The sequence below is a fragment of the Phytophthora sojae genome (genome assembly GCF_000149755.1).
Source record: "Phytophthora sojae unplaced genomic scaffold PHYSOscaffold_3, whole genome shotgun sequence".
NCBI classification, from domain to species: domain Eukaryota; phylum Oomycota; class Peronosporomycetes; order Peronosporales; family Peronosporaceae; genus Phytophthora; species Phytophthora sojae.
The window spans coordinates 7773554-7796947 of NW_009258117.1; the positions used below are offsets into that span (position 1 = coordinate 7773554).

Genomic DNA, 23394 nt, shown 5'->3' on the forward strand with positions numbered 1-23394 from the left:
CATGAGGGGTTGAAGACGTCCGTCCTGGTCGACAGAGGACCGACTGTCGATTCGGGAGCAACCAAGAGGTTGGCATGCCCTCGCTGGGGACGATCCAGCCCATGGACGCGCTCAACGCGTCGCTGGTGCCCGCTCCGGCCGTACCCCGCCAGAAAACTGCCGTGGAGCCCATGACGACGCGCAACTCCATCTCCAACAAGGTTCTGCAGAGCTTTGACAAGTTCCAAACGGTGCGCGGCAGCATCATGAACTCGACCGCGCTGTCGGGCCTCACGTCACGGCGACTGCAGTCGCAGGTGGTGCCCGAGGAGAAGCGGTCACGAGAGAGCTCCGTGTCCCGGGCCACCGCCGTGAGCGAGTTCATCTTGTTCCTCAAGGTCATGGACCAGGTGGCCATCCACCACATCACGCTCTACTTCATCAACATCAACACACTGGCCGTGATCCTCAAGATGGAGAAGTCCTTCGCCAAGTACTACGCCAGCTCGCAGCGGAAACTGTACCTGCGCGGCCTGCTCACGCTCATCGGCTTCATGATCTCCACCTTCGTCTACGACTACCTCGTGCTCTGGGAAGACTACGGCGTGGGCGCCAACGCGACGGCGGATGGCACCGTGAGCACCAAGCTCCCGAAATTCACGATCGTCGTCGTGCTCAAGCTCGCGATCGTGCTGCCTCTGCTGCTGCTCACCTTCTTCCGCGCCAGGAAACACCCGTACCACGAGGACGTCAAGCTCACGTGGCTCTGCATCTGCGTGGTGGCGTGCTACCCGGTCGTGTACAACAAGATCACCAACGACTACGGCGTCTCGTGGGTCTGCCTCGTCATCATGTACGTCTACAGCTGCACGCCGATAAGGTTCTTCCCCGTCTCGATCTTCTGCCTCGGCTACCTGGCCACGTACGTCGTCGTCATGCTCGCGTACGTCCCGGGCAGTGCCAGTTCGTCGTCCTCTTCGAGCCGTCAAGAGATCGCCAACGAGACGCTGTACGCGTGCTTGTTCTTCTTCCTCATCCTGCTGCCGAGTCAGTCCCGGGAGTTTGCCATCCGCGTGAGCTACATGAGCGAGCTGATGGTTCTACTGCAGCAGGAGCAGCTCAAGATGGAGGAGACGCGCTCCAAGGCGCTGCTCAATAGCATGTTGCCCGAGTCGATCGTCGTGCAGCTGCAATGCGGGCGCGAGCTCATCGCGGACGAATACCCGGAAGCCACCGTGCTCTTCGCCGAGGTGTGCGACTTCGACCTCTTCTCCTCCAAGCTGCAGCCGCAGCAGGTGGTCGAGCTGCTCAACATCCTCTTCTACAAGTTCGACAAGCTCGTGGACGTACATCACGTGCACAAGGTGGAGACGATCGGAGCCGTGTACATGGTGGTGGGCGGGTGCCCCGATGTGATCCAGAACCACGCCGAGTTGGTGGCGAATCTAGCGCTGGACATGATCCGCTGCATCCCGGAGGTCAGCGCCAAGATCGCTCGAAAGCCCTGGGGCAACATGGTGACGAACCTCAACATCCGCGTGGGGATCAACACTGGCGGCTTGATGGCCGGCGTCGTGGGCATCCGAAATCCTCGCTTCAAGCTGTTCGGGGACACGGTGAATGTGGCGTCGCGTATGGAGACGACCAACTTGCCCGGCCAGATCCAGATCACGGAGGCCACGCACAACGCCATCTACCACAAGTTCCACACGGCGTTGCGCGGCAAAGTCTTCGTAAAGGGGCGAGGCGATATGGACACGTACTTCCTGCGAGGCAAAGACGGATACATTGTGCCGCCGGCGTCGGTGGTGTCGCGGGAACATGAAGGAGCAGGCGAGGTGGTGGCTGACGATGCGCCTTCGGGTAGCAATAGCCCAACGTCGGGGCGTCGACGAACCAGTCGCATGCCCGGATCCAGCATCAACGACATCCCGGAGCACAAGAACGACGCGCCGGCGTTCACGCCTACACTCGCTCCCCCGACGAATTCAAATCCCCCGACCGAAGATATTCCGTCTCGACCTACGACCCCGAAAGCAGCGAACGCTCGCCAGCCTCGACGAGCTAGTCGCATGACGCTGGACTCGTCAAACAAGCAGAAGACCATCGCGAACCTGTTAGCACTAGCACCGCCGGCAGTGAGAAATCCGTCCATCATGCAGCTACCCGAGGGCACGAAGCTCCCGACCATCCCTCAGTCCGTCAAAGAGAATAGCGAGAACGCATCCACCACCCCCGGGGCGTCACCCTCGCAGTCTTTACTTGCGCTAGCGGATCAACCTCCGTCACCGTCGGCAGCGGCTCGAGTCTCCCATCGGCGGGGAACTGTGAGCGCGCTCAAGGGCCACAGCTTGAGTCAAATTGCCACGGTGCGAAGGTCGTTGTTCAGAGAGAACATCTTCGACATCGTTGAGGACATTGACGCGAATGGGGAGCCCGAATGCGATGAGAACGCCGTGTTCAGCACCACGATCATGACGCTGCCCAAGGGGTTGACCCGGATGGAGGTACTCTTCCGAGTCCACGGCAACCGCACGGGCTTCCGCAGCTTGACCAAGGAGGCATACGAGTTCGAGGAGAGCTACCGCCTGGAGAACCGCATGCGCTGGCTGCGCTTCCTTCGGCTGTCCGTCACGGTGTTTCTCGTGCTCAAACCTTTCCTGACGCTGTACCAGACCGTGCGCTTGTCGACGATCCGCTCGTTCGACGAGAGCCAACTCATTTTCCTGCTCAACTTCTGCATCATGTACCCGGGCATGCTGGCCTTCCTGCTGCACACCTTCTCGCCAACCTTCAGTAGTTGGGAGCAGCTCGAGTCCGTGGTCGTCATCTCCGTGGTTGCCGTGATCCTGTGCGCCGAGAGCCTCGCCACCAACTCACTGGGCCACGCGTACATGAGCGCGCTGGCGCTGTACCAGTGCTACTTCGCCAACGTGTCGTTCCTGCTGCGCGTGATCAACGGCTTCGAGATCCTGACGCTCTACCTGGTGGCGAATCTCCTCATCGCGCCCTACTTCGGCTGGGAGATCAACGCGACGCAGCTCCGCGTGCTGCGCAACGCGCTGTATATCTTCATGTTCTTCGCGGGGCAGGCGTGGGTCGTGTTCAACTCGGAGTTCAAGCAGCGCATCAACCACTACCGAGACATCACGCTCAACTCGCAGAAGCAGAAGCTCGTGGAGGAGGAGGCGCGCATCACCAAGCTGCTGCTGAATTTGCTGCCGGAGACCATCGTGCACAAGCTCAAGGAGGACCCGCAGACCACGATCGCCGACTTCTTCGACAACGTGACCGTGCTCTTCACCGACATGGTCAACTTCACGGCCTACTCGTCCAAGGTCTCGGCCATGGAGCTCGTGCAGTTCCTCAACGACATGTACACGCGCTTCGACACGATCGCCGAGCGCGAGGTGCTCTACAAGGTCGAGATCATCGGGGACGCGTACTTTGTGGTGGGCGGGTGCCCCATTGTGAGCACTAACAACGCGCTGGCGGTTGTCACGGCCGCCACCGACATGTTCGCGGTGCTGCCGCTGCTGCGACGCAACTGCGGCGTGCCCGACCTCAACATCCGCATCGGCGTGCACTCGGGCCCCGTGCTCGCGGGCGTCGTGGGCAGCAAGGACCCGCGCTATCACCTGTTTGGAGAGACCGTGAGCATCGCGCACTTCCTCGAGAGCAGCGGCGTGCCCGGCCGCATCCACATCAGTGAGAGCACGTGGGCCAGCATGAACAAGGAGACGCCCGGCCACGGCTTCAAGGTCGAGTACCACACGCTGCTCTCCATCAGCGGCAGCTCCAAGAAGCTCCGCACGTACTTCGTGCTGTGACGGGAGCGCCCCCCCCCAACTATTTAACGTCATTGAGCACGCAGTACCACAACATCCAATAGAGACGTTGAGCCGACCACCGAGATGTTGCCGCGTCAGTTGAACAGGTTGAAGTGACCGTTCGCCGGCGAATCGATGCGCGGCACTGACGTGTTCTCAACTCGGAAGCACTTGGCATACTTAGCATAACCAGGGGTCTGCATTGATAAAGAATTCATCGGGAGAGCGCGAACTTCACGCTCTCGCGCGTGGACATTCATCTCCGGTGTTCTTGCGCGCGCTGGGACAGGCTGGGAGACCGGCCTGCCGGGAGCTGATACCGGCCGTCGCAGGCACACGACGGACGAAATGCGTGGGTCGACCCCGCCTCACACACTCACCACCCGACATTGTCCACGCAGGCAACGGCCAACGCAGGACGCCCGTTATCAGATGCATCGCCGAAACCCTGTTGGTCTTTCCGCTGTCCCATACAGCAAGCAATCAACCTGAGGCAGCCTTTGCCACGGCGACAGGAAAATCCCGAGCTATTCGGCTGCTTGGCGGCGAATCTGGTGCTCTACTCGGTGTGTCGTCCTTTGCAGCGACTTGGACAGTGCTGGGGGCAACTGCAACGCCTCGCTCGCTAGCAAGCAAAGTCGGCGCCGACTGACGTGGCGGGCCGCATACAAAATTCCAGTCAAAGATGACAGTGGCGTGTCACGGCTATGAAACCTAGCCCTCTCGAATAAAAGTTTTTTTATCCAGGTATACACCACTTCAATCAACGACAAAACCTTTCAAAAGCTCTTCGTGCGGTCGAAACCAGGGATTGGTAGTAGTGGAAATTTTGGATAGTAGTCATACTACTACTACTATCCAAATTCTGGCAATATTAGAATGATATATCTATTAGTAGCAAGGCGTCGGTGGTACTAATATGACTACTAATGTGACTACTAATTATGACTATTTGAGCATCATTCCGAATTCCAACCGCAATGGTGCTTACTGGCCTCCATATGCGAAGTATGAACTACAACTGTAGGTGCGCGCTGTCCGGTCATCCTAAGAGGATCCTCACGAAAGACCCGGTTAGACGCGCTTGGCGACGAGCAGCGTTCAAGCACGAGTAAGTTTTCGCGATCCTCCGCGAACCAAAAGCACACGTAAATGCTTCCTCAAAGCTGCTCAACCCTCCAAACCTTTATATTGCGTCTTCTATTTCACACGATCTCCGGTATTGCACTCTACCTTGCCTGAATATTGCGGTCGGCGCATTGCTCAATCACAAGCGATAGAGTGAGGTACTTGATTTAGAGTAAAGTGATGACTTCTGACAAATGGCTTCTGGTTTCTTTGGAAAGATGCCATGCCCAGCATGGCAACCTAGAAAAAAGATGAGGAAGGCACAGCGCAAGTATACATGAGGAGGAGATCATCGTCATACATGTACTGACGAGAAGAGGTTAATAGGAAAGTTAAGCGTCGTCAAGCCAAAGACTATACAAACACCACCCCAGACTGCTTGTAATATGCTATTCACTTCGCTTGTGGCAGTGCAACAGCCAGCACCTTACGTTGATGTACCTAGCTTCTAGTTTATACAGCAAACTAATCCAAAAGAAATAATGTACTCGAAAGTTGAAGCATGTTACTCTTACTCAGAAGTCAGGAGAATACTTGAGAGTAAGGACAATTCTCAGATGTACAGTTGAGTGTAGGCTCCTGGGAGTCGGTATCTCCGCATTAAAGTCCCTGATAACACGAGTGCGGCCGCAAAATCAGTATGGCGAGCTACTTAGTACAATTGAAGCTACCAAGGCAACCACGAACAGCAACGTTACCTTTGAGATAACGTTAGCTTGCATTTGTCACACAGCACGTTGTTGCACAAATGATGCACCTGTCGGCCGACGGAAAAGTCTCCGATATGGCACTTTGGCGACAATCACTCTTCGCACACTTCATGGCACGTTTGCGTGAAGTTGGAAGGATCCTGACTGGTGCGTGGCCACTCACTCGTGTGATCTGCCGTCGGTTGAGGAATGGGTACATTAGTAGTGATAATAGTACTACTATCCATGTTTCGTTTGGCTACTATATAAATAGTACTACTAATGGCTCCAATCCCAGAGCTATAGTAGTATTAATAATAGTAGTAGTCATAATATGCCTACTAACGCTACTATTCTGGAGACTACTACCAAACCCTGGTCGAAACGCTTTGAGACGCGTCGAAGCTCAGTGGCGGCGAGAGGTCCCAGTACGGCATGATGAGCGCCAATACATGCATGCATATGTACGTGGTTGCTATCATGGTTTTGGCGACTTTAGGTACAATCGAGGGGGGGGGAGCTTGAGTCTTACATTTAAGGTGACCAATTATAATGGCGTCAGGTGCACATGCAGGTCGTAACAAACGTCGGTGACATAATGGTGTGCTTGCTCACTGGCAAGTCTGTGTTGAAGCAAAGCAGGGGACGCACCCATAGAGCAAGCCACCGGATTTTCGGCCAAGCTAGATACATGTAGATATATACAATACAGGGACAAAAGCTCAATCAATGCAATACAGCCCAACAGCGTGTTTTCTCAACGCTGTATTCGATCGACGACAGGCCAAAACGTTCACACCGCCGGATCTTAAGCTGTACTAGTACGTATGAATCTTAGAGGAAGTGATACACTAGCTACAACTCAGACTACATGTACACTGTAAAACTTTCAGCGGTATCCATAGGATAGGAAATCCAGAAGCAGCGGTCTCCAATTTTGTTTTTACTCAATGTTTACCACGGTGGAGTGTTGCTAGGTCACTGCAGCATGCAATGAACAAACCTCAGACTCATCAGGTAAAAACTTATAGCTTCAGATTCATTAGGTAAAATACTTCGTAGAGACGCGTTGGTGGCGAGTTCCTCCTCTCATGCCCTCGTCACCTCTGTGCACCGCCCCGCACAGGCACAGGTTGGTGTGGTCGTTCGTCGACAGCGCGTCTCCGTTGCATCGCCAGTGCACTCGTTCCGACCTCGGATCCGGATACCATTATACACTCCATCGCTTCAAGCGGATACCACTGCGACCTTGGCGCCGGCGTGCAGGCTGGCACATAATCGAAACGGCAGCCTCGGACGCAAGCGTCTCCGACATCGATGAGCTCCGACGATACGTCGCACGCGAACGGCATCGCCGCCGACCAAGAACACGCGCACGGCAGCACGAGCCCGCTCTCCCTCAACTCGCCCACCAACAACGGCAACAACGCCGACACCAATGCGCCGCTGCAGGTGCGCGTGGAGCCCGCGGCCGCCCCCAAGACGCCGCTGCTGAGCGTGCACGAGGAGGCCGAGCACCTGTACCCGGCCGTGATCGAGTGGTCGCGTCCGTGCGAGTCCGTGGGCGTCACGGGCTCCTTCAACAAGTGAGTTCTACCCCCCCCCCCACCTTTTAGCTGCTCTTAAACTGCCTGAATTGTGCCCTTCTAACGCTGCTTATTGCCTCCAGTTGGGGCTCGCAGATCCTGCTCAAGCGCCAGAAGGCGGCCGAGGGCGAGGACGGCGCGCCGCTCTTCCGCGCCAAGCTGTGGCTGCCTGTGGGCACGCACCTGTTCAAGTTCTGCGTGGACGGCGCGTGGCAGTACGACCCGGAGGTGACGTTCGCGCCCGACGAGTACGGAAACCTCAACAACTTCATCAAGATCGCGCCCAGCGTGGACCCGCAGACCAAGGACAAGCCGCTGCAGCGCGCCATCCGCACCATCATCCGCGACGCCAGCGAGGGCCTGCCCGTCATGAACCCCGTGGCCAGCGAGGAGCTCATGAAGCTGCGTCTCCAGACGTCCCCCGTGCTGCGGCCGCAGCGCTCGCCCACCTCCAAGACGCCCACGCACCACCCGCGCCACGACAGCCGCTCGGACCCCACGCCGCGATCCACGCCGCTCACGGCCCCGCGCCAGCCGCAGGAGATGGAGGACTCTGAGTACGGCATTGACGTCAACGAGCGCCGCATGAGCAACCACAGCCTGCTCGGGCACAGCGCCACCAAGCCCCGCTCGCGCGCCGGCACGCTCACGCGCTCCAAGAGCGAGGAGTCGCTCAGCCACGCCGCGTCCAGTAACAACCTCGCGGCGGCGGACATCTCCGCGGCTGCCACGCCCAAGTACACCAACTACATGGACGACGCGATCGCCAACTCGGTGCTGCTGGCGGCCACGACGCAGCACTTTGGCGGCGACTTGGTGACCCACGAACACAACACGCGCGCGCAGCTCGGCGGCCACCGCTCGGTGCTCGTGCGTGGGCCGCACACGGCGCAGACGACTCCGCAGCAGCGCAGCGGCGGCAAGCTGATCATCTTCCTCGTTGGCCTACCTGGTCGCGGCAAGACGTACATTGGCCACATCCTGGCGCGCCACTTGACCTGGATGGGCCACCAGTCCCGGACGTTCAACACGGGTGAGTATCGCCGAAGACTCGTGGGCTCGAATGTGAACCACGCGTTCTGGGACCCGTTCAACGAGGAATCGTTCCAGATCCGCACCGAGCTGTCCAAGAAGTGCCTAGAGGACTCGATCGCCGCGCTGGAGAGCAACGACTGCGACTGCGTCATCTTCGACGCCACGAACGTGACGCGCAAGCGCCGTCAGATGCTGGTTAACGAGGTGCACCAGCGCTACAAGTGCGAGATGATGTTCATCGAGTCGGTCTGCGATGACCCGGAGCTTATCGCGTCCTCGATCAACGAGATGAAGTTGAATTCGGCGGACTACGCTGGCCAGACGATGGAGGAGACCACAGAAGACTACTACAACCGTATCAACCACTACCAGTCGCTCTACGAGCCGCTTGCTGGAGACCTCGAGGGCGCGCCGTTTATCAAGATCATCGATGTGGGCCGCCAGATTTTCTGCAACCAGGTGTACGGCTACCTGCAGTCGCGTATCATGTTCCTGATGGCCAATCTGAACCTGAAGCCGCGCCCGATCTGGCTGAGCCGTCACGGTGAGAGCATGTACAACACACAGAAGCGTATCGGTGGCGATGCGCCTTTGAGCCCGCTCGGCGTGCAGTACGCTGAGCAACTAGACCGGTTTATCGACGCGTACTACCCGACTCCTGACACAGAGCTCGCAGTGTGGACATCAACGATGCTGCGCACGGGTATGACAGTAGAACGGATTGCGGCCCGTGGCCGGTCGATCGTGAAGTGGAAACAGCTAGACGAGATCGATGCCGGCATCTGCGACGGCATGACGTACGAGCAGGTGGCCGAGGAGATGCCGGAGGAGTATCTGGCGCGCAAGAACAACAAGCTGCACTACCGCTACCCGCGTGGCGAGTCGTACCAGGACGTGATCCACCGCCTCGAGCCGGTGATCACGGAGCTGATGCGCATGGACCAACCCGTGCTGATTGTGGCGCACCAGGCCATCCTGCGTGTGCTGTACGCTTACCTCACGAACAAGTCCCCGCACGAGTGCCCGACGCTCAACATCCCGCTGCACGTCGTGATCCAGGTCACGCCCAAGGCCTACAAGTGCGAGGAAGTGTGGCACCGCCCCATGTAGACATGAACCCAGCCAGATCAGCGCAGTTCCAACCCAGAAAACCCAAAACAAACCTAGCTCAAGGTATGACATCTCAAAATCTTTTGTCTGTCTAACGTCTGACTGGGATGAACCTACTTCACCGTAGCTAGCGACAGCCGTGGAACGGTAGACGCTGCTTTGCTGTGGATTCTGCGTGTTGCATACTCTTGCATTTTCTATCGCAGACCTAGATAATAAACCTCTAGCCGATTGTTGTTGGTGCCCACCGTTTGCTCGTCCAGCCTGCACTGGAGCTTGGTCTCCTCGTCCACGAACGCCAGGAACTTGTCGATGCCATCCTGGTTGCGTCGCTCCACGCCCATGATCACGACGCACTTGGGGTTCGCTTCACACAGCAGCTTCATGGTCTGCGCCAAAGCTCGCCACGACGTGCCGTACAGCGGCTCGTAGATGCAGTCGCAGGACAGCACCACGTCCACCTTCTCGTCGGGGTATTGCGCCAGGTACTCCTTCGTCTGCTGTACGCCCCAGCTCAGCGATCTCGCCACGATCGATCCCTTGCCATCGACATCCTCTCCAAGCTCTTCACCACCGGGAAGTCTCAGTACTTCCGCATTGGCCGCCAAATTCACGTGCATCAGGCGGAGCAGTTCGTCCTGCTCCGTGAGCACCACGTGCTTGGCACCCGCCACACGCGCCGCCATCCCCGGTACGCCACTGCATCAAAATCAGCATTACCATCAGTGATACTTCTCATTGCCAGCAAAAACTACCAACCAACGCACATTCCGGCGCCGAGTTCGATGACACGCAGGGAGTTGGTCGGATCCTCGAGTTGCTGGCGGTAGTCGGCCAGGAACCGTCGAGCCAAATGCACCGCGGCGTCCCACAGCAGCGTTCCGGCCCACGCCGCGCCGGAGAACAGCGGCGCGAGCTCGTCCGCTTGCTGCAGTAGGTAGTACATACAGTGCCATCAAACCGAGTCAGACGTGGCGTCGATCGAGAGGAGAGATATCTCTCTCTGAGCAACAATTTATGCAGCGAGAATTGGGGCGCGCACCATCAACAGCGTCAAGTTGAGCTCCTTATTAAGCACGCGCACGCGGGTGGACGCCTCCACCTTGTCCACGTTCTCCTCGGGGAAGACCTGCACGGGCGTCTCCATCATCGTCCGTCCACCCAATCCGCGACTTGTGACTGGGAACCCAGAAACGTCGGAGTATAAAACACGGTACCGTGTCTCGTCAGTAAAAATACCAACCGCTCACATACAATTTCCAAGTGTAATCGCTCCCAGCTCACCTAATAACTCGAAACCATTGCAGGATTTCCAAAACCAGAGAGAAAGCGAAGTCCTGGACCGATGGCCCACTGGTGGCGACGCGACGAGCTGCGCGCGCTGCTGCAGGCGTGGGAGCAATCGCTGGCGCCCCCGCGCGACCGCGAAGACATCGGCGGCGACGAGCTGCAGCGGCTGTACGCGCGCTTCGACGCGCTGCGGCCGCGCGACGCCGCCGCCATCCCCGTCCAGGACGTGGAAGCGCAGCGCCAGCGCCTGGTGCGCACCTTCCTGTTCCAGCGCGCGTTCGACGCCGAGAGCAAGCGCGGGGGCCGCCCCACGTGGTTCCAGCTGCCGCCGGCGCAGCAGGACACGCTGCGCCGCATGAACAGCCGCCTCGGGGAGCTGGCCGCCGTCACGCCCGACGAGTTCGAGCTGCTCACTCGCATCTGCGAGGAACCGGCAGCACCCCCGTCGCAGCTGCTGCAACCGGCACCTCAGGCGCCGACACCGGCACCGACACCGTCATTGATGGCCGACGAGATGCAGGCGGCGGCCGAGGCTTTGGCGGGGCTGCCCATGTTCCGTCCCAACAACCAGCCCCGACCCACCCTGTCGCCGTCATTGTCGCCCCCGTCGTCACCCATCCGTACGACCAACAAGGAGTCGGTGGGGCAGCAGTCCAAGCAAGAGGTGGCGTCGGATTCCGACGAGTTGTCGGTGGAGACGGCGTCGGACGCCGATGACTCCGAGTACGCACCGGCCAAGAAGAGCCGCAAGGAGAGGGAGATGGACTCGGACTACACCCCTCCCAAGGGCAAAGGCAAGGCCAAGGCCAAGATCTCCAAGTGGTCCAAACGCGACGAAAAGCGGTTGATTGCGGCGTGGCACGAGGTGGTGACGGTGCTGGCGGAGAACGGATATGCCGGATCTTTCGCGTCCCGGAACGAGGGGCTGCGACTGAACTCGCTCATTCACCAGAGGTATGCGGAGCTGTGTGACAACAACTCGGCGCGCACGAACCAGTCGACGGGGGCCAAGAAACACGCCATCATGATGGCGTTCCGGTCGCTGCGAGGGGTGCTCCGCACGCTGGCGTCCTTGAGCGAGCGTCCCAACTGGTTCGGGATGACCCCCGAGGAGAGGATGGAGCTGCAGAAAATGCACGGACACCACCACGAGCACGCGTGCTTGATCGAGAAGGATACGTACCAACAACTGGGCGAGATCGATCGGGCGCAGCGGCTTATTTCGACGCCGACGGCCAATGCGCTTCGGCCTCCGACCACACTGGACCAAATTCTCGGACGAACAAAAGACGGTGACTCCTTTGATTCTCGCAAAAAAGGCGGCAAGGTGTCTGGCAAGAGCAAGTATGAGGGTGGTCCGCCTCGAGGTTACGTGGTTACGCACCGATCTTCGGAGGAGGAGTCTGGGGATGAATTGTCGGATGATGGTGCTTCGACGCGAAATGGCCGAGTTGAAAACTCAAGTCGAGGTGGAAACTCGCGGGCAATCGTCTCATCAAGACATCCTCGGTCTTCTCCGAAGGAGGTGGCTCGGAGATCTAGTCGCGAGGTGAATCCTGCAGATGACATAGGAAGCACCGACGATTCCTCTCCTTCTAAGCGTCGTCGCACGGGGTTCAGCGATGCCAAGTGGGTAACTCGTCTCTTGGATGCTCAGACGCAGCGGTTCGAGGCGCTCCTCGCTGAGTTCCAGGAGGAGCGGCGACAGGAACGTCAACACAACATGGAGATCATCCTGGAGGCGCTCAAGCTGCGCAATGCGTCCGCGCAGAAGCCCGATCAGCCGTCGCAGTTCGTGGAGGCGTTGGTGGAGAAGCAGCGCCAGCACATGCTCGGCCTCTTCAACCAGATGCAAGACGAGCGCTCACAGGAGCGGGAGCAGGCTCGCATGCTGCTTCGAGAGCTGGGTGCGTCCCATCTCGTCAGCAGCGGCCAAGACGAAGGGCACAAGGACGGGTGAGTGGAGTGGCCGAGGAAGTGAGTTAGTATCAGCCCGCCATGCATGAATGGGGTAGACCCCTCTTTAGTCGTAACACTAGTCGCCTCAATTTCGACGTTGCATTGAATTGAATCGAACCGCATCCACCCCCAGCGTCGCAGCAACAAGCCTAGGGCAAGCAAGTAAACTAGATATCCCGCTCGAAACACTTCAATCCGTCGTCTAAAATTCCGATATTTCGTCTTTCCCTACAAACTTCAAGTGATCCATTTTTCAGCTTTTTTGGCCTCCATAGCCAGTGAGATTTTCGGCGACAAGCCAAAGCCGAAGACGGAGACGTCCAGGAGTCCCGCCGCTTCCAGAACCCCCACCTAGTTACCTCCCCGCCATGCCCCCTGCAAGCTCCGCCGCCAGAGTCAACGCGGCGTGGGGCAACGAAGAGCTGGGCCAGCTCGTCCAGGCCTGGGAGGAGGTGGTGGACGACCCCAAGGACCGACTCGTGCTGACCCCCGGTGAGCGCTCGACGCTGCACGCGCGCTTCTGCGCGCTGTCGGGCTCGAGCCGCCGCAGTCTGTCGTCGGTCACCCGGCAGCACCACCGGCTGTGCACGTCCTACCGCCTCATCGTGGACACCAACCGCCGCAGCCTGCGCGCCGGCACGCCCGGCTGGTTCGACCTGTCGGCGGCCGAGCAGCACGAGCTGCGTCGGGTGCACAACAAGAAGGAGAAGGGCATGACCGTGGTGAACCCGGAGCTCTTCAGCCAGCTCAACCGAGTCTGTGCCGGCACCGAAGCTGCAGTGACAACCCCCAAGCCCCCGGCCAAGAAACACAAAGGCAAAGAGGGAGCTCACCACCACCACCAGAAGAAGAAACCCGCTCCCGAACCGGAGGAGGAGGACGCGGACGACGCCTCGGACGTCTTGCAACCCAAGAACGCGTGGACCTCCAGGGACTGGACGCTGTTCGTGGACGCGTGGCAAGAGGCCGCCGACGAGTTCCTCGAGCTCGGCAATGAACCCGACGAGAAGGTCAAGCTGCCCAACTGGTTGATCCGACAGAAGTTCGTGGGCATGGGAGGGGCCCCCGATACGAGCGTGGGCTCGATCACGGCCAAGAAGCGGTGTATCATCCACTCGTACAACTTCATCCGCCAGTGCGTGGCCGGCTTGGAGGCGCTGGACGGATCCGACTGGTTCGACCTGACGTTCAACGAGCGATTCCGTCTGCAACGGAAGCTCGTGAGCCCCAAGTCCAGTCAGCGCGTGGGCTGCGAGATCGACCGCGATACGTTCCTCAAGATCGGAGCTATCCTGGAGAAAGAGGACATCCTGGGCGCGGTGACGGGCCGTAAACGCAAGCGCGGCCACAAGAAGGTTCGTCAGGAGTCGGTGTCGTCCGAGGGCTCGCTAGATGAGTCGCTACCGCGGTCACCCAGTCCCTTTCCATCCCGTGACGATGACGAAGTGTCGGACCCAGAGGAGACGCGGCCGATCACGAGGTATCCGCAATCTCCGGTGTCAGAGGACGAAGAGGAAGAAGAGGAGGAGGAGCTGTCCCCAGTGGACGAAAAGGTGGTGGAGTCGCTGCTCGAGGCGCAGAACGCGCGCTTCGAGCAGCTCATGCACGACCTGAGGGAGGAGCGAATGGAGGAGCGCAAACAGAACCAAGCCATGCTGCTGGAGATCCTGCACCAGCGGACACCGGCGGAAGACCCGAGTCAGAACGTGTCCTTCATGGAGTCGCTGGTGGGGAAGCAGCAGGAGCAGCTCCTGGATTTATTCGCGCAGATGCACAAGGAGCGGCAACAGGAGCGAGAGGACTTCCACGCGCTGCTGCGTCAGCTGTGCTCCCGACCAAGATCCTAAGAAGTGTCGGTAGTGCGAAGGACGTAGTACTTTGATTTAGGAGCATAGGTTGCTAGCGCATGAGCTGAATTGCCTGCCAAAACATCTAATACTTCAAGTATCACTTTATTCTCAAGTTGGTTGGGACGCTGCGATTGTCAAATTCCGCCAGACCGTCAGTTGGAAGACTTTAAGGTTCATCAAGGAGCCGAGGCGCTTACGTAGCGATGGTGAACGTCAACTCCTGGAACGAAACAGAGCTGGACGTCCTCGTTCAAGCGTGGAGCGAGGTGGAGGCCAAATATCCATTGATGCGTGGCTCCCGTAATGCTCACACGCTGCACGCGAAGTTGTACGCGTTGTTCTCGAAGCGGAGCAAGTTTACTCGGACGCCGACGGCACTGGAGCGTGTCAAGTATCGCCTCCGCAATTTCGCGTTGTTCGTGAAAAAGTTTGACGAGGGCCGTCGGAAAGATGGAGGAAGGCTCTGGTTTGACCTCAGCGTTGACGAGCGAGAGCAGCGCAGGAAGATGCTGCCCTCGAAAATCCGCGGATTGACGTCGAGCGTCAGTCGAAAGGCGTTCGCCACACTGCTGACGATGGAGCGAGCTCAGAGGTGGTTGGAGACCGCCCCTACCGACAGCGAGCAACACGAAGGCGCCCAAGACACTGAAATGAGCACAAGCTTTCTCTCCTCGCTGCCGTCATCGCCTCACCTTGGGCCACCGACTGCAACGCCAAAGGACCAAGACGCTGAAGAAGATGAGTTTTCGTCTCTGTTCGAGTCTACCAGCCCAAGTACTGGACTGCGTGATAGAGGGCTGGAAGAGGGTGAAACACCCAGCGAAGGCAGCTCGAGCAGCCCGATGTCGACTTTGGACGAAGATGAATCATCTTTTAAGTACACCATTGGCAAGACTTGGGCGTCGACGGTGGTGAACGGCAAGCGCGATCAAGAACCGCAACGCACTCTCAAGCACCGGGAGTGCAACGTCCTCCTCGAAAACATGGTCAAGCTGCAAAACAACAAAATGCGTCGAGCAGTGAAGAAGTTGCGAGCGGACATTGAAGGCGAAATCCAGCGCAGCTCCGAGATGTTGCGCTCTATCAGCAGCAACCAGCCTGACGAGGAGGAAAGCGAGGATGCCCCCTTCGTGTCTAAAGTGCTGGATATGCAACTGCAGCAAGTGCAGGACCGCTTTGACCAGTTCGAGGAGAAACAAAACAGCGAAGAAGCTGCCAACCGCACGCTGCTCAGCCGAGGCTTTCAATGAATGGATGGCCTGATGCATGTGTCCCGCCAACAACAGAATAGTATTTTGCAAAGATAATGTAGGGGTGAGTGAATGAAGATACTGTTTGGTTTTTCATTTTTTTTTCTTTTCAATGTTAATATTTGCGATTCTGCTGGGACCGTGCAGCAGAACGGAGTACACCGGCACCTTCCAGTTAAGACGGGGATCACTAGCAGCCATGGCGTGCGTCCTTGCCTGGACTAAGTCGGAAATCGACATCCTCGTTCAGGCCTGGAGCGAGGTAGAGGCCAAGTATCCTTCCTTGCGCTGTCCTCGTGGCTCAGGCACGCTCAACACCAAGGTGTACGCGTTGTTCTCCAAGCGCAGCAGATTTTCGCGGTCAGCTCTCGCGGTGAAACACACACAGCAACACATCCGCAACTTTGTCTTGTTTGTGGACCGGTACGACAAAGATCGTCAAAAGGATGGAGAGCGTCGCTGGTACCAGCTCAGTGTCGATGAACGTGAGCAACGTCGTGGACTCGTACCGCGCAGGGCACGCGGGTTGACGACAGCCCTTGGACGAAGCGCGTTTGCCAAGCTGCTCAAGATGGAGCGAGTTCAGAGGTGGCTGGGCGGAGGGTCAGGCGAGGAGCTGCAACAGCAAGAACAAGCTGAAGCGGCTTCGCCCACCTCAAGTTTTCACTCCCCGCGGTCCGAGTCACCCGAGTCCGAGTTCGGTGCTTCACTTACCCATACTTGCTCTCCGCTCTCCGGGGATAACACACCGGGTACCGAGCACGATACTGAAAGGATCGAGGATCATTTCCAGATCCCGGAACCTCACAACTCTGACACCAGCACGTGCAGTTTGCACTCGAGGTCGGGGGATGAAGACTCGCCGATGTCTACTGCGTCTACCGCGAGCCAAGGCGTGCCATTAAAGCGTGTTAGTACAGCTGAGAAACCAGGGAAAGTAAAGAAGGTGAAGACCGACATGGAGGTTCAAGGCAAACTCAAGCACCGAGACTGCAACATTCTACTGGAAAACCTGATGCAGCTGCACAACACCAAGATGCGTCGAGCTGTCGGCAAGTTGAGAGCGGATATCGAGGGCGAAATCCAGCGCAGCTCGGAGATGCTGCTCTCCATCCTCAGCAACCAGTTCAAGGACCCCAGTCGCAGTGGCGACGTCGCTTTTGTGACGAAAGTGCTGGGTATGCAAAAGCAACAAGTGCGCGATCGGTTCGACCGGTTTGAAATGAAGCGCGCGAAAGATGAAGCTGAGTGTCGCGCGCTTGTTGGCCAGCGCTTCGTGTAGGTTGGTAGGAAGGTTGTTCCACCAACATTCATTTGTCGTTCAAATAACCCAATAACAAGTTGTTCAACGCCAAAGGCCCTTTCTCATTTTCGCATTGCTCCTTGTTGGGAAAACGCCCTCTGTGTAGGTAGAGTAAGTAGCTATGAGCTCCATGAAGCCGAGGAAGAAGCACGTGGCTCGACTCGGCCCCAGCTTCCTCCATCCTGACTGGACCAAGTCGGACATTTCTCTTCTGATCGAAATCTGGAGCGACCTGGAAACCGGTGTCGCTGCCTGCCGCATTGACCCGCAGGATTTAGCCGGAGGTATGGACAAGCGCATCGCTGCGTTGCTGCCGAAGCAGAGTAAAACTCCTCGCTCAGCGACGTCTATCTCGTGTCAGCGCCAACATTTGTACAAGGCCGTTCGATTCATTAGCCGCTTTGATGAGTTGCAACAAGAATCGGGCAAACGCTCGTGGTTCGACCTGTCGAAGGAGGAGCAAGATCGAGTGGAGGTCCCTACTCGGGAACGGAAAGCCTGCGAGAATCTCACGCGGGAGTCGTTCATCAAGCTCCTCAAGCTGAAATCGGTCAAGAAATGGGCAAACGCGAACAATATCGCGCTATCGAAGCCCAAAGTTGTCACTACAGCTGTGGCGGTGAATCAAAAGACCCTCAGCTTGTCGAGTTGCCACTCTTGCTGGTCTGCCTCGGAATTGAGGGATCTCGTACGGTCTTGGAGCCTCGTTATGAAGAAATCGAGGACTCCTGTAAGAGACTTCGTCACGCAAGAGTACGACCAGTCTAGCGCAACGCTGTACACGTCGTGGCATCATTCGACCACCAGCGCGTGGCGCAAAATGAAGCGACTTGCAGCTTCGTATTTGTTCATTCGGAATTTTGACGTGCGGAATGCGCCGGCGCAGTGGTTCCAGCTCTCGGATGGAACGCAAAACTCGTGGATGGATTGGAACGCACTTCCACCAGACTTTGAAGATATCCCTCGAGAGATTTTTGACGAAATTCAAGCCGTAGATGCTGATTTTGACGGTGTTTCATCGGCCAGTGTGAAGGATCAAACGTCTTACACTAAGCCACGAAATGCCGTGATGAAGTGGAAGGTATCCTCTCCACTATCCGACAACTATTCGAGTTCAGCAGAAAGCTCTGAAGAAAGCAAGAAAGGCCGGTGTTTATCTCCACCAAGGCCCAAACTGCGTACCAAGTCGCCACATCTTCCCTACCGAAGCCCAACCAAAGCTGAAGATATTCCCAAGCGAACGGGCTACCACCAGGAGTGCAACACCCTGTACGAAGAAGTTGAGCAACTCCAGAACAAGCAGTTCAAGCAGAATATTACCCGGTTGCGGACGGATATCGAGCGCGACATCCGCCTCAGCGCTGACACGATTCGCGCTGTATTCTTTGAGCGACTTGGCGAGCCGGGCCAAAGCGGAGACGCCACTTTCGTCGCGAATATACTCGAGGGGCAGCAGCGTCGAATTCACGAGCGTCTCGTCCAGTTCCAGAGGGAGCAGTGCGGAGGGGTATCTGAGTACGTGTTTAATAAGCCGCTGAAGCGTTGATGCTGAATCAAGCTGGAGAAAACATTGTGTTGTTGTATTGTTGGTATCTACACCCGCCAAAGATTACTCAAAAGAATTTTACTGTTGCTGCACGACGCTATCATCCTCCGTTTGCTGGACGGGGTTCTCCGCAGTTTGTGGAGTGGAGCTTCCATCGCTCTGTCGACTGGACCCGCTGCTACTCTGGTTCAATTGTGAGAAGTTAATCTGCTTCTGTTGAGAGGAGTCAGTCTGTGTCTGCGGGGCTGGAGTAGCACCAGGAGTAGCAGTCGGTGTGCTCTGCGATTGCTGAGCATTGCTTCCTTGGCCAGATCCCTCCTCTGCGAACATGTAGACGGACGAAAGTGCCTTTGCGTACGTGTCCGGCCAGTTGTCCCAGTTGACACTGAAGAGCAGGTTCGACCCGCACGCACTGCCCAATCCCGGCACCGAGATGTAGCCTGGTTCCCAGTAGAAAATGCCAGCCCCCAGCCCATTCGGCAAGCCTTCCAGCACGTCCATGATGGCCATGACCCACTCACGCTGGCCGCGCGCACTAACCGCGAACTTCTCACTCAGCGTGACGGTCGTGCAGTTCGTGGGCCAGTCCGTCTCCGCGACGTAGATCGGCTTCTTGTAGGTGTTGGCCATTTGAGTGAGCGACTCGGTGAGCGCCTTGAGCGTCGCGTTCACATTGTAGTACGGGTAGTACGAGAACCCGAACACGTCCACGTCGTCGGTAGTGACCGTTCCTTCAGCGAAAAGCCCTTTGAAGAACCACGACACGACCTCCGACTCCCAGCCGTTGTCCAAGTGAATCATGATCTTGGGCTGCTTCGTTCCAGCGGCCACAGCATCGGAGACGCCGTCGCGCGCAGCCTTCCAGAGCTTGGCGAAGGGGCCAAAGTCCTTGCCGATCTTGCCCGTCGGGTAGAGGAACCCGTTCGTGATCTCGTTGCCAATCGACAAGATGTCGAGCTCCACGCCGCCCTCCGTGAACGCCTTCAACGTCGAGCTGACGTGTTCCCTGCACGCCTTCGCCAGAGTGTCCACGGACGAGGCGTCCCAAGCTGACGGAGTCTGCTGGTCGCTAGGCTGAGCCCACGTGTCCGAGAAGTGCATGTCCAGGAAAATCTTGTAGCCGGCCTTCGAGAAGCGCTGAGCCAGCGGCAGCGTGTAGTTCAACGCGTACTCCTCCCCAGTCCAAATACTGCCGCAATACCAATAAAGTTAGGGCTATGTAAACGTTGAAAGCCTAGCAGATTGCTACGAACGCACCGCAGGCGCACGCTGTCCATGCCGCCAGCTCCGAGGATGTCTTCGATCGCGGCCTGCTTGCCCGCCGTGTTGTACCAAACCGTCCCCTGCTCCTTCTCCATGACCGCGACGGAAGATAAGTCGTGGCCCTTGACCAACGCCTGGACGCCATCGACCAGCAGCGCGGACGCACACGCTGCAGCCCCGAGCAACGTCCTCCGAGCGAACATGGCCCAAATGTGTTGCTCACGGCGGAAGAAACTCGAATTGACGCGAGCACATCCGATGCGCTGCGGGCGAACGCACGACCATAGAGGTCGGAGATTAGAGAACGAACAGCGCAGCGCAGCCCTCTCATCTATGAACCACCGAAGGCAATGCGAAGGTCCCATCCTGAGCTCTTGCTGCCCTTGCAGCTGGTGCCGACAGTCAACTGAGCTGCATTGGCCCAAGAGCAAACAATTAATGCCATAGTGATGGCGACGGCCAGCCACCTCGAAGTCCAGGTATCTCGTCGCGGGTGGAGCAGTCGATTATTCCCATCTCAACTTTGCTCAGATGGACTGCATTTAGGGATTAGGGCATGACCAATACTGGAAACAAGATAAACAACGGTTATTAGTACTTTTTGGCTCAGCAATTCCAGCTCACTTTCAAACGTCACTTTGGTCTCCGGCCGTAGGTATTCAGGCGAACATGTTGACCGAGGAGAGCGCCGTCGCGTACGTCTCGGGCCAATTGTCCCAGTTGACGCTGAAGAGCAGCGCGGACTCGCACGAGCTGCCCAGACCCGCCACCGACAGGTATCCAGGCTCCCAGTAGAAAATACCGGCGCCCAAATTGTTGGGCAGGCCATTGAGCGCATCCATGACGGCGATCACCCACTCGCGCTGGCCCTCGGCGTTCACGGGGTAATCAGCACTCAGCGTGACCTTCGTGCACTCCGTGGGCCAGTCGGTCTCGGCGATGTACAGGGGCTTGTTGTACGTGTTGGCCAGCTGAGTCAAGGACGTTGTCAGCGCGTCGATCGTCGCCGCCGTGTTGTAGAACGGGTAGAACGAGAACCCGAAGACGTCCACGTCGTCCGTGGTTACCGTTCCTTCTGCGAAGAGCCCCTTGAAGAAGCTTGACACGGTCGTGGACTTCCATCCGTTTTCCAGGTGGATCATGATCTTGGGCTGCTTCGAACCAGCGGATACGGCGTCGGTCACACCTTGTCGCGCCGCCTTCCATAGTGTAGCAAAGTTACTGAAGTCGTTGTCGCTGATCTTCCCAGTCGGGAAGAGGAATCCACCGCTGATTTCGTTGCCCAATGACAGGATTTCGAGGTCGACGCCTCCGTCCGTGAAGGATTTCAGCGTTGATGTCACGTAGGCCTGAATATCGGCTGCGAGTGTTGTGACGGACGAGGCGTCCCAGGATGAAGGGATGGCCTGCGCGGTGGGGTCCGCCCACGTGTCGGAGAAGTGCATGTCCAAGTAGATTTTGTAGCCCGCCTTGGAGAACCGCTGGGCCAGCGCCATAGTGTAGTCCAAGTCGTAGTCTCCGGACGTCCAAAGACTGTTGAACAAACTGTGAGCTGTTTGCCAAAATCGTACAGCTAGATGTCGTTAAGCTTAACGTACCGAAGTCGCACCGCGTCCATGCCTCCAGCGCCAAGGATGGACTCGATCGTGGTCGTGTTGCCGGAAGTGGATATCCAGTTGGCGCCTTGGCTGGTCTCCATAAGGCCAACGGACGATAAGTCATGGCCCTTAGTCAACGCAGAAGCTGTGTCGAGCGTAGTTGCTGCGCATATGCCGCCGAAAAAGAGTACTGCCTTGAGGAACATGCTGCGTTGTGTATCGAGCCGTGAAATCGGGAAATGAAGTCTGACCTCGACTAACGCCGACTTCCGCACCCTGGAGATATTTTACACTCAAGGAAGATACCTCGGGCAGGTGGCGATACTTTACATGACCCGCGAGATCTAGCGGGCATCCAGCTGGAAATGTAGCGAAACTCGATCGGGATTAGCTGGTGACTGCTACGGAAGACACGCCACGAGCTGGCGAGTCAGTTCTTACGAGTAATGGCCTTCGGAACTGGTTTGTGGTTCGTCCTCGCGATAGTGCTACGAGTTGACCCCACGGTGAGGTTCTAAAACATTGAATACGACGTTTTTTTTCAAGAACCAGCAATGTACATCACGATTTCAAGAACTTTGAAGTTGTTTTTTTTCATGGCGAATATACTGAGCTTCCCAGCCAGAGTTGCGGGTGACAAGTAGTTAAACGAAACCAAGCTCTCGACGTTTTGTTCGTTCACCACCAGGCTCTCTACTGTAGATTCGAAGCTCTAACCAAATTTGAGAGTCATCTCGGTTGAACCGTTCTCGGCTAGGCAAACATGTCGACGGACGAGAGCGCAGTAGCGTTCGCCTGGGACGCATTGCCCCAGTCTACATCGAACAGAAGCGCCGACTGGCACGAGCTGCCCAGACTCGCCACCTTGATGTACGCGGGTTCCCAGTAGTAAATACCAGCGCCCAGACCATTCGGCAATCCTTCAAGCACTTCCTCAATAGCCTTCACCCACTGCACTTGGCCCTCGGGGCTCACGGGGTAGTCCGCACTCAGCGAGACGTTCTCACACGCAAGGGCCAGTCGGTCTCCGCCACGTAGAGCGGTTTGTTGTATTCACCCGCAATTTGTGTCAGCGAGGTGTTGAGCGCCGAGATCGGGTAGAACGAGAACCCGAACACGTCCACGTCGCTGGTAGACACCGTGCCGGTCGCGAAGAGCCCACTGAAGAAGCTCGACACGGTCGTGTACTTCCAGCCGTTGTCGATGTGGATCATGACCTTGGGCTTGGGCGTGCCGGCGGCCACGGCGTCGTTCACGCCCTGACGCGCCGCCTTCCAGAGCGTGGCGAAGTTGGCGTAGTTGCCCGACGAGATCTTGCCGGTCGGCCACATGAAGCCGTAGGTGATCTCGTTGCCGAGCGACACGATGTCGAGCGTCACGCCGGCGGCGGTGAACGACTTGAGTGTGGATGACACGTAGGCCCTGGCGCTGGCGGCCAGCGTGGTGACCGACGCGGCGTTGAAGGACGTGGGCGTGGCCTGCTTGGTGGGGTCGGCCCACGTGTCGGAGAAGTGCATGTCGAGGTAGATCTTGTAGCCCAGCCCGCCTTGGAGAAGCGCTTGGCCAAGGCCAACGTGTAGTCGAGGTCGTAGTCACTGCTCGTCCAGGTACTAAATCGAATTGTAAAGCATGTTAATGGTAAGATTTCCTGAAGCTATGAAGCATGGGATGAACGTACCGAAGTCGGACGCTGTCCATGCCACCAGAACCGAGGATGTCTTCGATTGGAGTCCCCTTGCCCTTCGTATTGTACCAAACTGCTCCCTGTTCCTTCTCCACGAGCCGGACGGACGACAAGTCATGGCCCTTGGTGAGCGCCTGCACTTCGTTCATCAGCAGAGCTGTAAACGCTACAACGCAGAGCAACGGACTGCGAGAAGACATGGTTCACTGTCAAAACCCGAAATGGTACATTTTGAGGATGTGTAAGGCTCGATCATCCCAAGTCAGAGTAAACACCAGCTGACTGCCACTCACA

At 57.5% G+C, this 23394-nt stretch overlaps 9 protein-coding genes across 9 annotated transcripts; 6 read left to right on the forward strand and 3 right to left on the reverse strand.

Annotated features, from left to right (window-relative positions):
* Window positions 1–74: 74 nt before the first annotated feature.
* Window positions 75–3809, forward strand: PHYSODRAFT_493224 (hypothetical protein; the record flags this gene model as incomplete). The annotated part of the gene is made up of 2 exons (XM_009526206.1): window positions 75–230; window positions 291–3809. The coding sequence occupies 2 exons, from the start codon at window positions 75–77 to the stop codon at window positions 3807–3809; spliced, it is 3675 nt and encodes a 1224-aa protein (XP_009524501.1).
* Window positions 3810–6943: 3134 nt separating this feature from the next.
* On the forward strand, window positions 6944–9357 carry PHYSODRAFT_557686 (hypothetical protein; the record flags this gene model as incomplete). Its single annotated transcript, XM_009526207.1, has 2 exons — window positions 6944–7212; window positions 7296–9357. 2 exons carry the CDS (start codon window positions 6944–6946, stop codon window positions 9355–9357), a joined length of 2331 nt encoding a protein of 776 aa, XP_009524502.1.
* A 54-nt stretch (window positions 9358–9411) lies between these two features.
* Window positions 9412–14074, forward strand: PHYSODRAFT_285654 (hypothetical protein). The gene has a single exon (XM_009526208.1). It carries the CDS (start codon window positions 10703–10705, stop codon window positions 12605–12607), a length of 1905 nt encoding a protein of 634 aa, XP_009524503.1. The 5' UTR covers window positions 9412–10702; the 3' UTR covers window positions 12608–14074.
* Window positions 14075–14659: 585 nt separating this feature from the next.
* PHYSODRAFT_329695 (hypothetical protein) lies at window positions 14660–15706 on the forward strand (the record flags this gene model as incomplete). Its single annotated transcript, XM_009526209.1, has 1 exon — window positions 14660–15706. One exon carries the CDS (start codon window positions 14660–14662, stop codon window positions 15704–15706), a length of 1047 nt encoding a protein of 348 aa, XP_009524504.1.
* A 199-nt stretch (window positions 15707–15905) lies between these two features.
* On the forward strand, window positions 15906–16988 carry PHYSODRAFT_329696 (hypothetical protein; the record flags this gene model as incomplete). The annotated part of the gene is made up of 1 exon (XM_009526210.1): window positions 15906–16988. The coding sequence occupies one exon, from the start codon at window positions 15906–15908 to the stop codon at window positions 16986–16988; it is 1083 nt and encodes a 360-aa protein (XP_009524505.1).
* Window positions 16989–17130: 142 nt separating this feature from the next.
* On the forward strand, window positions 17131–18555 carry PHYSODRAFT_247300 (hypothetical protein; the record flags this gene model as incomplete). Its single annotated transcript, XM_009526211.1, has 1 exon — window positions 17131–18555. The coding sequence occupies one exon, from the start codon at window positions 17131–17133 to the stop codon at window positions 18553–18555; it is 1425 nt and encodes a 474-aa protein (XP_009524506.1).
* A 78-nt stretch (window positions 18556–18633) lies between these two features.
* On the reverse strand, window positions 18634–20021 carry PHYSODRAFT_299401 (putative beta-galactosidase; the record flags this gene model as incomplete). Its single annotated transcript, XM_009526212.1, has 2 exons — window positions 18634–19744; window positions 19813–20021. 2 exons carry the CDS (start codon window positions 20019–20021, stop codon window positions 18634–18636), a joined length of 1320 nt encoding a protein of 439 aa, XP_009524507.1.
* A 456-nt stretch (window positions 20022–20477) lies between these two features.
* PHYSODRAFT_313849 (hypothetical protein) lies at window positions 20478–21622 on the reverse strand (the record flags this gene model as incomplete). Its single annotated transcript, XM_009526213.1, has 2 exons — window positions 20478–21351; window positions 21417–21622. 2 exons carry the CDS (start codon window positions 21620–21622, stop codon window positions 20478–20480), a joined length of 1080 nt encoding a protein of 359 aa, XP_009524508.1.
* A 547-nt stretch (window positions 21623–22169) lies between these two features.
* On the reverse strand, window positions 22170–23300 carry PHYSODRAFT_329699 (beta-galactosidase; the record flags this gene model as incomplete). Its single annotated transcript, XM_009526214.1, has 4 exons — window positions 22170–22418; window positions 22451–22974; window positions 23013–23026; window positions 23095–23300. 4 exons carry the CDS (start codon window positions 23298–23300, stop codon window positions 22170–22172), a joined length of 993 nt encoding a protein of 330 aa, XP_009524509.1.
* Between the last annotated feature and the right edge of the window lie 94 nt (window positions 23301–23394).

Coding starts and splice junctions, on each gene's coding strand:
- PHYSODRAFT_285654 (XM_009526208.1), top strand. CDS start 10,703: ATGGCCCACTGGTGGCGACGCGACGAGCTGCGCGCGCTGCTGCAGGCG.